This window comes from Natator depressus, chromosome 7 (genome assembly GCF_965152275.1).
Source record: "Natator depressus isolate rNatDep1 chromosome 7, rNatDep2.hap1, whole genome shotgun sequence".
In the NCBI taxonomy this organism is placed as follows: Eukaryota; Metazoa; Chordata; order Testudines; family Cheloniidae; genus Natator; species Natator depressus.
The window spans coordinates 11,201,968-11,216,388 of NC_134240.1; the positions used below are offsets into that span (position 1 = coordinate 11,201,968).

The window sequence follows — 14,421 nt, forward strand, 5'->3', positions numbered from 1 at the left end:
TCAGATGAAGATTTCATATCACCACTACAACACCAGTATGTTCTTGCCTCTGTGTGTCAGGCTCTCCTGCAGACACCACTTCTCTTTTAAGAATGTAGGGTTTTTTCCTCCCTCATTGGGATAACAGATTCTCTATTTCATCTATACCGTTGCTGTCACTTAATGAACTCCTTGGAAAATCTTGACTCCAGAGAGCACCAGTTGCCCAGAGCAGTTATTTTCAGGCCTTTTACCATTTTCATTCATGGATCTTCTTATTCAGATCATTGCAAGGTAGCCTAACAGAAAATGTGGATGCTTATTGTGACCCTGACCTAACAGGGTTTTTCCTGTCCTTGCTTCTAGGATGCATAAGATAGGAGGAAAAAGGGCATATTTAATCTTTCCTCTTCATCTGTAAAGGAAGACATCATGCAAAAGCAGTTACTAAGAGATGATTGCCTTCTCTGGGTAATCAGTGACTTTGGATGAAATGACTTTGATAGACAGAATAAGTATGCTTTTTCTTTCAGGTGGCTGCATGGTGACATGGCAGTGCTTGTTTAAACCCAAAATATCAGTTTGTATCCATCTGACATTGTATGGGTGAGGGCCAGATTCTCCTGCCACATTTAAGAAACTTATATGCCAAAGAGACTCTTAAGAAGTTTCCCATGTCCATTTTCCCCTTTCCTAGTAAATTGTGAATACTTCCAAAACTAACCACTGGAGGTGTATGCCTCATGGAAAATTCTTTACAACAAGAAGTAAACTCTTCAGTAGTACAAATAGGGTTAATTTTCAGATGTATTCCTTGCACTCTTGCTAGTCTGAGTTAGGTTCTGGCTTTTCAGCACTCCTTCCAACACAGTGGTGGAGGTATGCTGTCTGTCTGTCTGTTTTTAAATAGAGGTAGGCTTCCTTAATCTTTGATATTTTTGGATGAGTACTGGTCCTCAGTTGTGATTATTGGGTTAGGAGGACTTTGTTTTTTGGGTACCTTACAGAAATATCCATGTTAGAATATACAAATTTTGTCTTTGCTCACCTTTATAACATAGTCATGTGACCAACTAAAGGAGTTTCTCCACATCTACTCTTCAGACCCTTTTTGCTTAATACACTACAACATGGCTGTCATGATCAGGCTTTCTTTACAGCACCCTGACCAATGGCACTGGGAAGTGCAGTTCTGATCATTTTCACTTGATTATGGAATTCCTAATCCCTTTGCTCACTTGAAGAAATTTTATTATGCGGTTTTTGCATGGATTTAACTAAAGAGTTTAGAAACCTATTTAGTAAAATAGGTGCAACTTCCTCCGTACACTCACTCTTAAATTCATTTGAATGTCCATGCTCAAAGTTGCACTGATTTTTTTTAAATTGGTTTAAAGCCACACCTTTAATTTCTATAATATGTACTTGTATATGACTTTTACATAGTTCACTGTAGCTGAGATGTCGTTGCCTCTGGAAGTCTGCAAATTAAAAAAGTCGTCAAAAAACAGTAACTCAGTGTCAGTTTATTGTAAAGCACATACTATGATGTGTGGTGCCATCTACTGTGCATTAAACAAAGTTCGCTATTTTATAGATGCTTTAAAGGGAACAGTGTTGCTGTTGGCCAGAACACAGATTATAGTGTAGGTTAAAATAAAAAATTGGAATGTACAATTTACATTGAAGCTGCAAATCTTGCATTTTATGGGGTTTGATATCACCTCAGTAAGCTGAATGCCACTGAGTTTCATAAACTATTTCATGTTAGTCTTTCAAATTGTATTCCAAATATCCAATAAATATTAAAAATAAGTTAACAAGATTCTACAAATTTTCACTTTTTTTAATATGCTACTACTTAAACTATAGGTCTGTGTAAATGGATGTTTAAGCAGACAGGTAATTTGAATTTACTGTTTAAAGATTAGCTGTTACAACCTTTGGTAATCTAGTACTGTTCTGTCCCTCCCACCACCCCAAAAAAGTACCCAAAAAATAAGCAGCAGTTATATCTTTATGCAGCTATGCACAGGTTTAGATATGCAGTACATATATGGGTGAGTTCACAAATCAATTAAATCCTCCTGCACACTTACCAAGATTGGAGATGGGGAGAGTGAGTGAAACTACCAACAAGGGGAGCAAATTGAAGTCTGTCCATGGCAGAGGTTTTCTGGTTTAGCATCTCTGTGAGTAAAGTCATTAAACACCTTGGCCAAAACTTGATGAAACACCAGGTATAACTTAATCCATAGCAAAGATGTTCTGAGCGGTATTAACAGGAAGTGAACCCTCACAGTCTCAAGGACATTCTCATTGAGTAAATTGAACCGAAAGGAATACATGAGTTCATTTTAGTCGAACTATGTAGGGAACCAAGTTAGAAAAAAACAGTCTAAATATAATTTTGGTCGATGGTAGGCAGATGAGGGGTCAAACACCTGGTGGACAAGTAAAATATGCCTGCCATAACATTCATTAAATACTAAATTCATACCTTTCAACTTACTTTTTTTTTGATACAAAAGAAATTTCCAGTGAAGGTCTGGTCTGGGAATATTCTTGTCCTCTTGTTTTATCGCTCCTGTAGCCTCACATGCATTTAATTCTCTACCATTTGAAGGAGCTATGTACTGACCCACAAAGATTAGCACGTCATACTGACGGTCTTTTTGTTCTTCGGGAATGAAATAAAGATGAGATTCTGTCATGGTTTAGGTGTATGATAATTAATCCACAATACAGTTGATATGCATCATCTCTGAGGTATTTGGAGGTAGATATGTTGACAACATGCCAAACATCGGGATTTCTCCTAGATTCTGTTTTACAGCATACCTCTTAGTTGTTTCAGGTTATGGTTTATATACCTTCCACTGTACCATGACAACATGGTAGAATCTGCAAAACACATTAAAATGGGTGATATTTAGTCTGGTTCAATTTCTGTTTATAGGAAAGGCATTGGCCCGTAAGAGCTTTCCAATAGAATTCTCACTGGTTGAACATGGTTTCTTCTGGCCTATTCTTGGTGAAAAATCAGATCAGTGAATATTTGAACAAGATCTGTTTTTTATTTAATGAAGTAGGCATAAAATTATGCTCTTCTTCTAGCTTGAGTGATTTACCCATTGCAAACTTGAATTCATTAATTTTTTTTTATAACAATTAGTACTCTAATTTCTGAGTAACACAGTTGTAACAGTTCTGTAGTAGGGATGGAATTGTGTTGAGTGTGTGTATAAACTGTTTGGGTGTAATTTTTTAAAATGTCCTACATATATAAAATATAATTCTAATTCTTCACATTGTACTAAGCACTTTGTGTTCCAAGTGGAATGACTTCAAGCTCAGACAAATTCAGTTAGTAGAATGCTTAAAAAGCAGTATTGCATTCTTGTACCATACTTCAAAAGTTTTGCTAGATGCTGATAATTGTGTAACAAAATAGATTTACTGTAAATGTATATTAATAAATATTGCTACGGGAAATGCATGTAAGATCAGCTAACCTTAAATATTTGATCCTGTTATGCATTGCTAAAATGAAAAATTTCAGTTGATCTTGTTAGTGTTTGTGTAAAATCTAATTACAAAATTGCTAGACAGAGGACACATTTGTATGAACAAAATATTATATGGGTATATAGCCCTGTCCTATCTCAATGCAGCAGAAAAACTAATCATACTTGTTTTAGATACCATATTTTTCTGAACTATTATTAACTGGCTATACTACTTACAAAATTTAATGCATTTCCTATAAACTGTAAAATCAGAAGTCTTGAGAATCACTTTTTATTTTTGCCAGATCTAGGAGTGTGAATCTTCAATTGTTTTAAAGCATTTTTTACTGTTGCTGTTTCACATATTTTGTTAACCTCATAATTTACCCAATAAAAGTAGTCTTAAACTGTGACTGATTTTGATTTCCTGAATTGAAATCTACATGTAACTTGATTATTGAATACAGTGTGCTTAGTGAATTGTGATTTTTGGAATGATGTCTTTTGGATTTTAGTTAGTTTTGGTGGAGGATGTATTGCCCAAAAGTGTATGCTGTGTTTTCGAAGTGTTTATGCAAACTGAGAAATGTAAATCAGAGATTAAAGCTATGTGCAGGTGGAGCTAAAGGTGTGATTCCCAGCTTGCATAGACATAATTGCAGTACTAATTGAGCTACTTGCTAAAAATGGTAGCATAGATGCAGTAGCATAGGAAGCGGCAAGCAGTAGCATGGGCTAGCCACCCCAAGTACATATCCACAGCGTGTGCATGCTCGGGACAGCTAGCCCATGCCATGGCTGCCCATGCTACTTTGGCTGCACTACCATTTTTAGCATGCTAGCTCAATGAGAACTGACAAGACATGATCTGGGAATTACACCCCTACCTCCAAGTGCAGAGGAAGCCAACTGTCCTTTTACTGCAAACTTTCAGTGAAATTCTACTTCCTCTGTTTGGACCTTTTCAGCCTGCAGGGATAGCAATAATGCAGTTGCTCCCTAGCAGCCTTTTACCCATTAAGTACCATTTACATTGTTCTATATGTATTTCATTGCAGTATCCCCTTTACTATTCAGCGACTTTGTGAGTTGCTGACAGATCCAAGGAGGAACTATACAGGAACAGACAAGTTTCTTAGAGGAGTGGAAAAGGTATGTCTTCCTTTCAGAGGCATTGGAGCTAAATTGTAACTACCCACTATATAATATTTAAATGACTCCCAAAGTTTTATTGGCTTCATTATGGCTATAATAGCAACTCCGATTTGGTTATCTTTTTTAAAAAAGATAACTGCAAAAAGTTATTCTAAAATGTTTTTGACCCAAAAGCAGATAAATTCCAGGATTAAGGCTGTCTCTGTTAATCAGTTTGTAGTGCTCCAATATTGCAGTTTATGTAGGATTTAATATCGCTCACTGTTCTGAGCCCCCACTGCTAAATAATGGAGCGATATGCAACCATGTAAGTTATCAGATCTGAGCAGTTCTTCCTTCCTTGCTTTGAGTTTGAATCAAACTCAAAAGCTGAAGGAGAGATTTTTGTTTTTCAGATCTCATTTTGTAGCACATTAAAACCCTCATTAAATGCATACAGAACTTGTTTTGTAGTATTTATATAGTGTTTTCCAAAAGCATGCAGTACTACTTCCAAAATTGATGTCAAACTGTCGTTCTCCTGGGAGGGCCCAGTTACATTTAGGGCATTGTAAATCATCATGGATTGCAAATTAGGGCCCCATACTGCTGCTGATCTATAGTGGATCTGCCACTGATCCTTTTGGCTGGTTTCAGGGTAGATTATAGCCCTCATCTAGTAGCTAAATTTTTATCTAGTAACGCTGATGTAGTGTTCAGCAGTGAGTGGAAAAATTATGCAGTCCATTTCTTTAGTTGCACCACTGTTTCTGCCCTTTGTGCATGCCATTGTGTGTGCAGTTGCAGTAATATGATATTAGCAAATGTGGCTCTTGATCACTGATATCTAAAACAAAAACCCCATTGAAATGAATGAAACAACCTTTAAGGGTGCTCTAGACTTTGACAGTGCTACATTTGTTCATGTTCAGAAGGTACTTAAAATTGTAAGTTACAGACTTAGGCACTCCAGTTTGAAAATCTTGGCCTTGATTTTTTTTTTCAAAGTGTGTATTTTACAGTCTGCTTTTTATCGTGGGGGAGCAAGAGCAGTCTGACACATACATTGAATTCTCTGGTAGTTTGACACCTTTGTTAGAAAACTAATCGGAGCTTTCTACTATCTGTGTTGATCTGTCGAAAGATGATCATGTTGCTGGACCATGTTTTGTGCTGTAATTAGTAGCAATCAACACGCATACTGGAGCACTATAACATTGTATATTATCTTTAATTGCTAATTCAGAAATCCCTATTGTATGAGTCTTATAATGCACACTAAAAACTGCATTGGAATAGTCCTCTTGTATATGCATTAGCTATCTTTCAAACAATAATCAGCCATTTTTCTGAAATAAAAAAATGGTCTCATACCTTTTTCACACAGGTTTTTTCTGCAATTCTCACTGTTGCTGTAGCACTCGTAAAGCCCTGCCTGGGCTATGACTGGTGGGAGTACTAGTATAAACCAACAGCTGGTGATTACATGACATAGGGTGAAAACTGTTATAGCTTTGCTGCCTACCACTGGTGAAGAGCACTGGCAGCAGGTTGGGATTTTCACAGTTCCACGTGGAGTATCCGCTTAATGTAATCGAAACATCTAAGTTACAAACCTCACCAAAATGTGGTTTAAATTCCTTTGACCTCTACTGTAGTATATTGGAAATTGCAATGTGGTGGAAGTCTTGTTTGGTTTGTATTCTTCACAATAGCAAAGCACATTTACCATTGAGGATTTTAGGAGGTAGAAATTATTTCCAAGGTTGTTTTTGACTTCAGAATAATCTAACTTAAAGTTCTATAGAGAATATTACTTTTATCAGCTAGAATTTTTTTAAATCCAGCTGTCGTGTCTTAATCGTCAAGTTTACAGGTTCTATCAGGATCAGAAATGTTTAATTTTTTTGCTTCTAAACTCTCACTACATTTTTTTTGTATTACAGAATGTCATGGTTGTCAGCTGTGTATGCCCATCTTCAGAGTAAGCATAAATTTACTTCAACTACTTAAAGATTTGGGATTATATTAGGAGGGGTTTTTTTGTGTGTTCTCTCCTTATTGCTGGCAGTAATGGTGTATCCCCTTGCCAACAATAAGACATGCACTACAAAAATTCATCTTCCATGTCAATGGGTTAAACAAATGCCCTTCAAAATCTCACAAACTTTGTGTGGCAAAAGAGGTGATGTCCTGCAGACACATACTGCTTGCTGGTCTACCTGTGTAGTAACTTTGGGATGAAAAACAAGCTTCTGAGCCAAAATTTACAGCACGGTTTATTATTAATCCAAAACAATATATGTGAGTGCATTAAACAATGCCTGTGTTAGAACTGCATCATCCCCACTCTTATACTAATGTTTTGTCAGTCTTTGCAATACTCTTTTCCTCTTCAGAAATTAATTCCTTCTGCAAAAATACGCTCTGAAAAGCAACTTGGCATACAAAGTAATGCTTAGTGGGGGCACAAAGATGAGGTTAGTTTGGGTCTTCTTAAAAACAAACATTGAAGCAAAAGTGAAAGATTCAAAGATTAGAATCTCATTTGAACTGAACCAAAGGGAGTATAGATTCCTGCCTTCCACAGCTCGTTTCAAGAGAGGATTCCCACATCATCCATCCCACTACTAGCAGGGTTGCCCTACAGTAGGTAGTTTAGTGCTCCTATGACATCTTGTGCTGTTCATTTATTTAGATAAAACTAGATTAAGTCTGAGTGCCTGGAAGATTGCAAAGTAAAGTACAGGATGTAGAGACAATGAAGGGGCAGAGAAAGGGAGTAATTAAAAATCAAAATCTACAGTTGTATGAAAGAGGAAAAACAGACTTCAGAAAAGTGGCTGTAGGGCCAGTTGAGTTGTCTAGAAGAGGAAGGTCCGCATTATCTTCTACTTCAGTCTGTCTTCCTGGGCCTACAAAAGCTACTTTCCCAACTGTACGAGAAGCCCCCCGTCGTCATACTAATATGAAGAATGTAGGTAGAGCACAGAAACAAGCTCTTCCAATGCCATTATCTTAAGATGAGGCTGTAGAATCATAGAAATGTTGAACTGGAGGGGACCTTGATAGGTCATGTAGTCCAGTCCCCTACAGTGAGGCAGGACTAAGTATTTAAAATTACAGTACTGTGCCCTGTCATAACAGTTAAGGATGTCACACAGGCATGTGAAAACACCACTCATCACAAGTTAGAACCTGAAGGATGTTGAATGGGATCAGCTAGTGTAGGATCTGAAGGCATTCTTGCTGGATCAGCACCTATTCTGTGTGGAGAGTATTGTCCTCCAAAGGGTGTGGTGTAATGGGGGAACTGACCTTTAATGAAGGCCTAGTGTGGTGGTGGTTTTATCTTTTGCATCTATCCCAGTCACGCATGGCATTTTACATAGCCAGTAGACACGGTTCCTGCCCGCAGAGTTTAAAATCTAAAGCCCCAATCCAGCAAATACTTATGCATACACTTCACTTTAAATATGGGTATAGTCATATTGAAGATAAATTATGCCTTTTATTTTATTTAAAGGAAATTAGAGGATGTCAAGGAAGATATTTGGGGCATAAGAAGCAAAGGCAAATGACATTTAATCACTTAATGGATGTTGAAGTCAATTTAGTTGTAAACAAAAAAATCCAGTGTATAGGAATATATTATTTAAATCTAGTAACTTTTAATCAAGGAGAATTTTTTAAAAATCGCCTTCTGTGAACTCAGGAACCTTAAATTGCTAAGTATAATATTTTTGATTTCTTGTAGGAAAAATAATTCCAATAGTTTAAACAGGATGAATGGTGTTATGTTTCCAGGAAACTCACCAGGTTATTCAGAGAGGTAAGTTGAACAGTTTCAGGAGGCAACATCTACTTGGGTGGGGGTGTGATAGGATGAAGAAATCTTTTATGGTTTTTGGAAGCACCTAGTCCAGACATCCTGCCATAATAGTGTATTACAGAATGCCACTGATGCTTTAAAATCATTTTTAATCCAGTTCATATACAGGTGGACTTTACTGATTTTGCATGATGGGATGTATGTTGGATTTTGGGCTAAATAATTCAGTGTTGAAAATTAAAATACTCTAGTATATTCCTTTTCCAGGATTTCTGAATCTAGAGTATATTTTAATTGTCTAATCAAAAAGGATTAAAAAATGAATTGTATTTTTTTAGATCTAATATAAATGGTCCTGGAACTCCTAGACCAGTAAATCGACCGAAGGTTTCCTTGTCAACTCCTATGACAACAAATGGTTTGCCTGACAGCACAGACAATAAAGAATCAAACTTGCAGCAAAAGGAAGACAAAAACCTCAGGTTTGTGCGGAGTAATTCGTATTGAATATTTCATTATTCACATGCTTTACATTTACAATTTTGTAAATATTTTTAAAGCAAAATGTCTCTTTGGTAAGGATCAGTTAATCAATAAGACATTTCAAAAGGATTATGGTAAATGCTCAGCTCTATTAGATATGTACTTGCTACTTTTTGTTTACTGACCTAATATATGCAAAGTGAAGATTTGTATTGGACTGTGACTCTCCAATAGAATTGTTTAGTTGAAGATGTTCCTCAGCTTTACTTGCTGAGTTTTTATACATAGTCCAGCCCTTTTCTGATTGTGTAGATATCTAGTGTAAAAAAAAAAAAAAAAAAGTGTGATTGACAAATGAATAATGTTGAGTTAAGCGGGAATCCTAAGTTTCCATATTAAACTACTGTCAGGATGGTATGCTAAAACCAGTACATTTAAAATCATAAATGCTTGTTACTTATAGATCTGCCTTTCCTCAAATTATAATGAACCATAATCCAGACCCACCATACATCAGCCCAATTATGCAGCCCCTTCCCAAATGCTGGAAAAAAGAGTGGTCTTTACCTCATGCCTGAAAATTTAATAAATCTGAGCTTTAGCCAATAATGAGCAAATTGAGTTCTTCAGGGTAGGATCTCTGCTGGAGAATACCTTGCAAATAACGTTCTCCCATATGCTGCTCTGTTGATCTCAGATAAGCAGTATGAGAAATGAGGCAAGATGTGGAATGTTTTTTGGTACTCATGCATGGCTTCTTTGGGTCTTACAGTGAATTACCAGCATCTGAATCAGAAGGTACTCAAGGCAGCCCTATAAAAAATAAGCACCCTGAAGATGATTCTGTGGAAGCAGAGGGACATGAAGTAAAAAGACTTAAATTTGACAAAGAAGGGGAAGCAAGAGAGACATCTAACCAAACTGCCTCCAGTGAAGTCTCTTCAGTCATGGCAGAAGAGACTGAAACATCTTCTACACCTCAGGATAAAGAAAAAGATACTAGCTGTACAAGACAGCACTGTACGGAGGAAGAGGAAGAAGGTATTTCAGATTTATCCGTATATGTGTAATGTTTTGCTAGGGACAGGGAATCCTCTAGGTTGTATCTAGATCTTCTTTGGGACCTTCCTTCTCTTGAGGATGCCTGATTGGGGTGGGGGCTACGCTTGACAGTCAGTGTTCTTCCTAAATTACAGCAAAGTGAACGTAAGGCGATTCTTGTCCTTGAAGCTAAGCTTCACACAGCAATTTGCAACTCTCTCAAACAGTGCCAGAGTAGCAAGTCAAAAACCTAACAGCCTTGTGAGTTGTAATGCTGAGTACTACCCAGAGGGCCCTGAAGCTGGCACTAGTGCAGAGTAAACAAATACATATATCTAGAAGACACTGGCATGAATTTGTATCAATGTTGCACTGCAGATTCTTCCTCTCTTCTGTTCTGATTCCCTATATTCAAGGTTCACGATGTAGCTTGTAAAATATCCTGCTGGGTGAAATTTTTGATGTCCACGTTGGGTTCAAAACAATTTTGTGTTCTCACAACGAATATCAAGAAGGCTGGATACTCTTGGGAAAAGATATGGGAATGTGGGGAAGTAAGAAAAGCCCATTCATCGTTTAAAAGTTTCTCTGTATAAAGTCATAAGGTTTAATGGTGTCAGACTACATTCATGTTTATATTGTAAATATGGTATGTAATATGGTGTTGTGGAAGTTGTTAACTTTAGTATTTTTAAGGCGGTTCAGAGTTTAAAATTTACATCAACTCACTTTCTATAGAGGAAAAATAGATTAATGCATTTTTATAGTCTAAATCAGTTTCCTAGTGTAAATGTTTGGGTATTCAAACTGACTTAATACCATTGTTGACTTGTTTAAAAAGAATGTACTGTTAACACTAAGTCATTAATGTAAATGTTTTCAGAGTCCTTCATGTCCCCAAGAGATGTTGCTCCAGAAAGGAAAGATCAAGAAAAAGACACTGAATCCTTAACTGTGAATGAAGAGACCTCTGAGGAGAATAATCAAATGGAGGAATCTGACCAGTCTCAAGTAGAGAAGGTTTTATGTTCTGAAGACAGTGAAAATAGTGGATCTGTCATTAGGGGAGCTGACTGCAGTGAAACTGAAGATTTAGGATCATATGCCAGTGAAACTCCTGAAACTTCATCAGAGACCCCTATGGAAAACAGTGATGAAGCCACAGAAGCTGCAGAAGAACCTATGGAGCAAGACTAATAATTTAAATACACTTAGATGCAGTATTTTCCATAAGGCTCTGGTTTTACACTGTATAAATAATTTTATGTAATAAAGTGGACCTTTAGTTTTACAAGAGAAGCAGGTTGTAAAATAAACGTCTCCATGGATTGAACCCTGAAAGAGTACATGTTAAGAACTGTGAATACCAGCTCCTTCAGGTCCTGCTTACCGCTGACTTTTTGGTTTGGTCAAATCAGTGGTTTGTGTATAGTTTTTTTTTTTTATTTAGAATAAAAGTTTTTAAACTGGAAGGTAATAATTATAATTTTGACAACTTTTTTGGAGATTACCACATTTAGTTATATGTACGCAAGAAAGCTTTTTGTCTTGTCTTTCTCTGACAGCTATAGCAGTTACTTCATATTTTGGTTACAGTTTCAACATTAACTTGTGAATTATAGGGTTCCATGCTGGTTTCCAGACTTTTATTTGACTACATACTATGAAACCTTAAATTGTGTGTTTAAAATGTTACTTTATATACATACACACACACACACACACACACACACATTCTCTCTCTCTCTCTCTCTCTCTCTCTCTCTATTCTAAGGGGGGAAATGTTATATTTTTCTGTTTCTACAAAAGATGAATGCAATGTACACTTTTTCTATTGGAAAAGACTGAGTTCACCTCTCAAGGCAGTTTTTTGCCTCTGAATAAACCAAATAAAATCTGGCCCATATGAAACACTGGAAATCTTAGCATTGTTGGAAACACCAGGGGAAACACATTCCAAGAAAACTGTTCAGACTACAACACTTTTATATATTTCTGAGGTGCCTGAGTGAAAGGATTTCATTTATTTATGAGAAAATGTGCTTTATGTGGAGAACGGAGTAATCAAAACTTGATCTTAAATTTTTGTAGGTGGAATGTTTGCTAACCTAATAACAAAATCTCAGAAAAATTGGACAGCTACTTGCTGTTTGAATGCTTCTCAGAGCATTGTGAATATTACAGAGGAGTTTTTCAAAATTCTAATGTAGGCAAATGTCATTGGTATGGTACACCACTGTATTGGAAGAATTAATATATTACCTTAGTTATGTACCTGAGCTAAATAACTAAACGTTTTAGGGGTGCATAGAAATCACCATAATTTGTATAACATTTTGGAAGTGAACTAAATATTTTTGAACATGCTACTTTGACAGCCAGTGTTACATTTTTTTTTTTTTCAAACCAGCTCAAAGCACAACTACTGCTTTAAACTCACAATGTTTTCAAATTCCCATATTTAAAGACATGCAAGCTGCAACCTCCCAGTCACAATTACTGGCTGCCAAATTTATACCTGTTTCTTCAACTGTATCTTTTTGATATTTAGAGTTTTTAAATTTCTGTAAAGTAGACTTTTGTAGATTGTAATGAGTGCTCACTGCCATTGTGAAACGGTATATAATTGTATAATTTCTGTGTGTAAACTGAATGCTTGGGCTTTCAATACAGTATTCATATAAAGCAATAAACATTAATGTTATAAAACATTCGAGTACATTTTTATCACAATATAAAAGGATCCTATTTTTTAGTTGAAGTTCAGATTACTGAAGTACAAAAATGACCTCCAAAAATGCATGCTAACAGTTTCTTGTTCTATGTGGTATGCTTTATATATACGTTTGGGGAAATACAGGTTTTGAATAATACCAGAATAATTTGGCTCAGTTTGTATATTTGTAAGGTAATGTACTACTTACTGACTTTGCTTGCCCATCAAGTTCAAAGCAGACACGATGTATTCAGGGGAGAGGCTTGTTTATAAAATAAATTAAATAAATAAAAATCCTATTGATTAGTGTTCCCTAGACAGAACGGAAATCAAACATTAACAGCTTGTTTTCTTTCATTGTGCTGAAGGGTTGGATATGTATCATAAAAATGAAAGGACTGAACCAAAATGTTGGAATTAGGAAAGTTTTTCAAAAATGACGTAACATAGTGACATCTTACCTTTTTTTGTTTTTTGGAAATTTTTTTGGAAATATTTTGCCAATGAGAACAAAATTTTAAAATTTTTAAGTTTAGATATTTCTGAAATTTTCTTTAGAATGTTTATTTGTGAAAATATTGTCAATAAACCTATTCTTTAAGCACCTATGACCTTTTGATATGTTTATTTTAGCAAATGTTTAGTGTTGCAGAACTGTTAAAAACGCGCTTGAATAACTTTGAGATATGTATCCCCTTGTAAATTGGCAAATGTTGCTTTTTTGCCATGAGAATAACTACTACTAAAGCAGGGGTGGGCAAACTACAGCCTGTGGGCCGGATCCGGCTTGTGGGATTGCCACCCCTGGGGCGCCACTCCCCTGGGAGATGAGGGCAAAGAGCTCTTCACTCTGTACTTGCTTGTGGATACCTCCCCCATAGCTCCCATTGGCCGGGAATGGGAAACCGCAGCCAATGGGAGCTTTGGGGGAGGTACACACAGGTGTGCGGAGCTCTCTGCTCCATGCCCCGCCCCCGGGGGGGCTGCAGGGATGTTGTGCTGGCTGCTTCCTGGAGTGGCGAGGGGCTGGGGCCAGGGCAGGCAGGCAGGAAGCCTGCCTTGGCCCCGGAGCCACTCCAGGTAAGTAGTTCCGGGCTGCAGCAGTCACCCCAACCCCCTTCCCTGAGCCGCCTCGTACACCCTGCACTCCTTCTCCTCCCCAACCCCTTGCCCTGAGCCCCTTTCTGCACACCGCACCTCCTCCCACACCCCACATTCCCGCTCACGCTCCAACCCCCTGCCCCAGCCCTACATTCATGGCTCTGTAAGCAATTTCCCCACCCAGATGTGGCCCTCAGGCCAAAAAGTTTGCGCACCCCTGTGCTATAACATAAAACTAACCATAGCATAAGTGTCACAGCAGCCAGGTCTAAGCTTTAATAGTGTTGCATAGTATCCAGACTTTTTAATTTAAAAAAAAAAAAGTTCTTTAATGTAGCAATTGTAGTTAGTGTGTCATCTTATACACCATATATTCTGCATGTTGACTCTGTTTGTTTGTGGCCTTACGTATGAAAGACTAACGCTAGCTCGAAACTAGCGTAGGACTACTCTTAGAATAGCTGGCTGCTCCTTGTAAGTGAGGGTGGCCAATAAATAAGATTGATTTTTTAAAAAAGATGGCACATAAGCTACATGCTTAATTCATGTATGTAAATACTAAAATACCTTGTACATGATGTATGCACTTGTGGTATTTGTAGGTATTCATCTTTTTAAAAAAAAAA

At 37.1% G+C, this 14,421-nt stretch overlaps 1 protein-coding gene across 2 annotated transcripts in view; it reads left to right on the top strand.

Moving 5' to 3' along the window:
- Positions 1 to 13,181, top strand: part of PPP4R2 (protein phosphatase 4 regulatory subunit 2) — a 39,494-nt gene extending 26,313 nt beyond the window's left edge. Inside the window, exons 4-9 of one of the 2 annotated variants that reach the window (XM_074957500.1) lie at positions 4,547 to 4,640; positions 6,569 to 6,606; positions 8,380 to 8,454; positions 8,793 to 8,936; positions 9,710 to 9,978; positions 10,862 to 13,181. In XM_074957500.1, coding sequence (XP_074813601.1) covers positions 4,547 to 4,640; positions 6,569 to 6,606; positions 8,380 to 8,454; positions 8,793 to 8,936; positions 9,710 to 9,978; positions 10,862 to 11,175 — 934 coding nt within the window. In that variant the 3' untranslated portion in view covers positions 11,176 to 13,181. The remainder of the gene's footprint in view (positions 1 to 4,546; positions 4,641 to 6,568; positions 6,607 to 8,379; positions 8,455 to 8,792; positions 8,937 to 9,709; positions 9,979 to 10,861) is intronic. The other variant, XM_074957501.1, reaches the window with a different exon arrangement.
- The last annotated feature ends 1,240 nt before the right edge of the window (positions 13,182 to 14,421 follow it).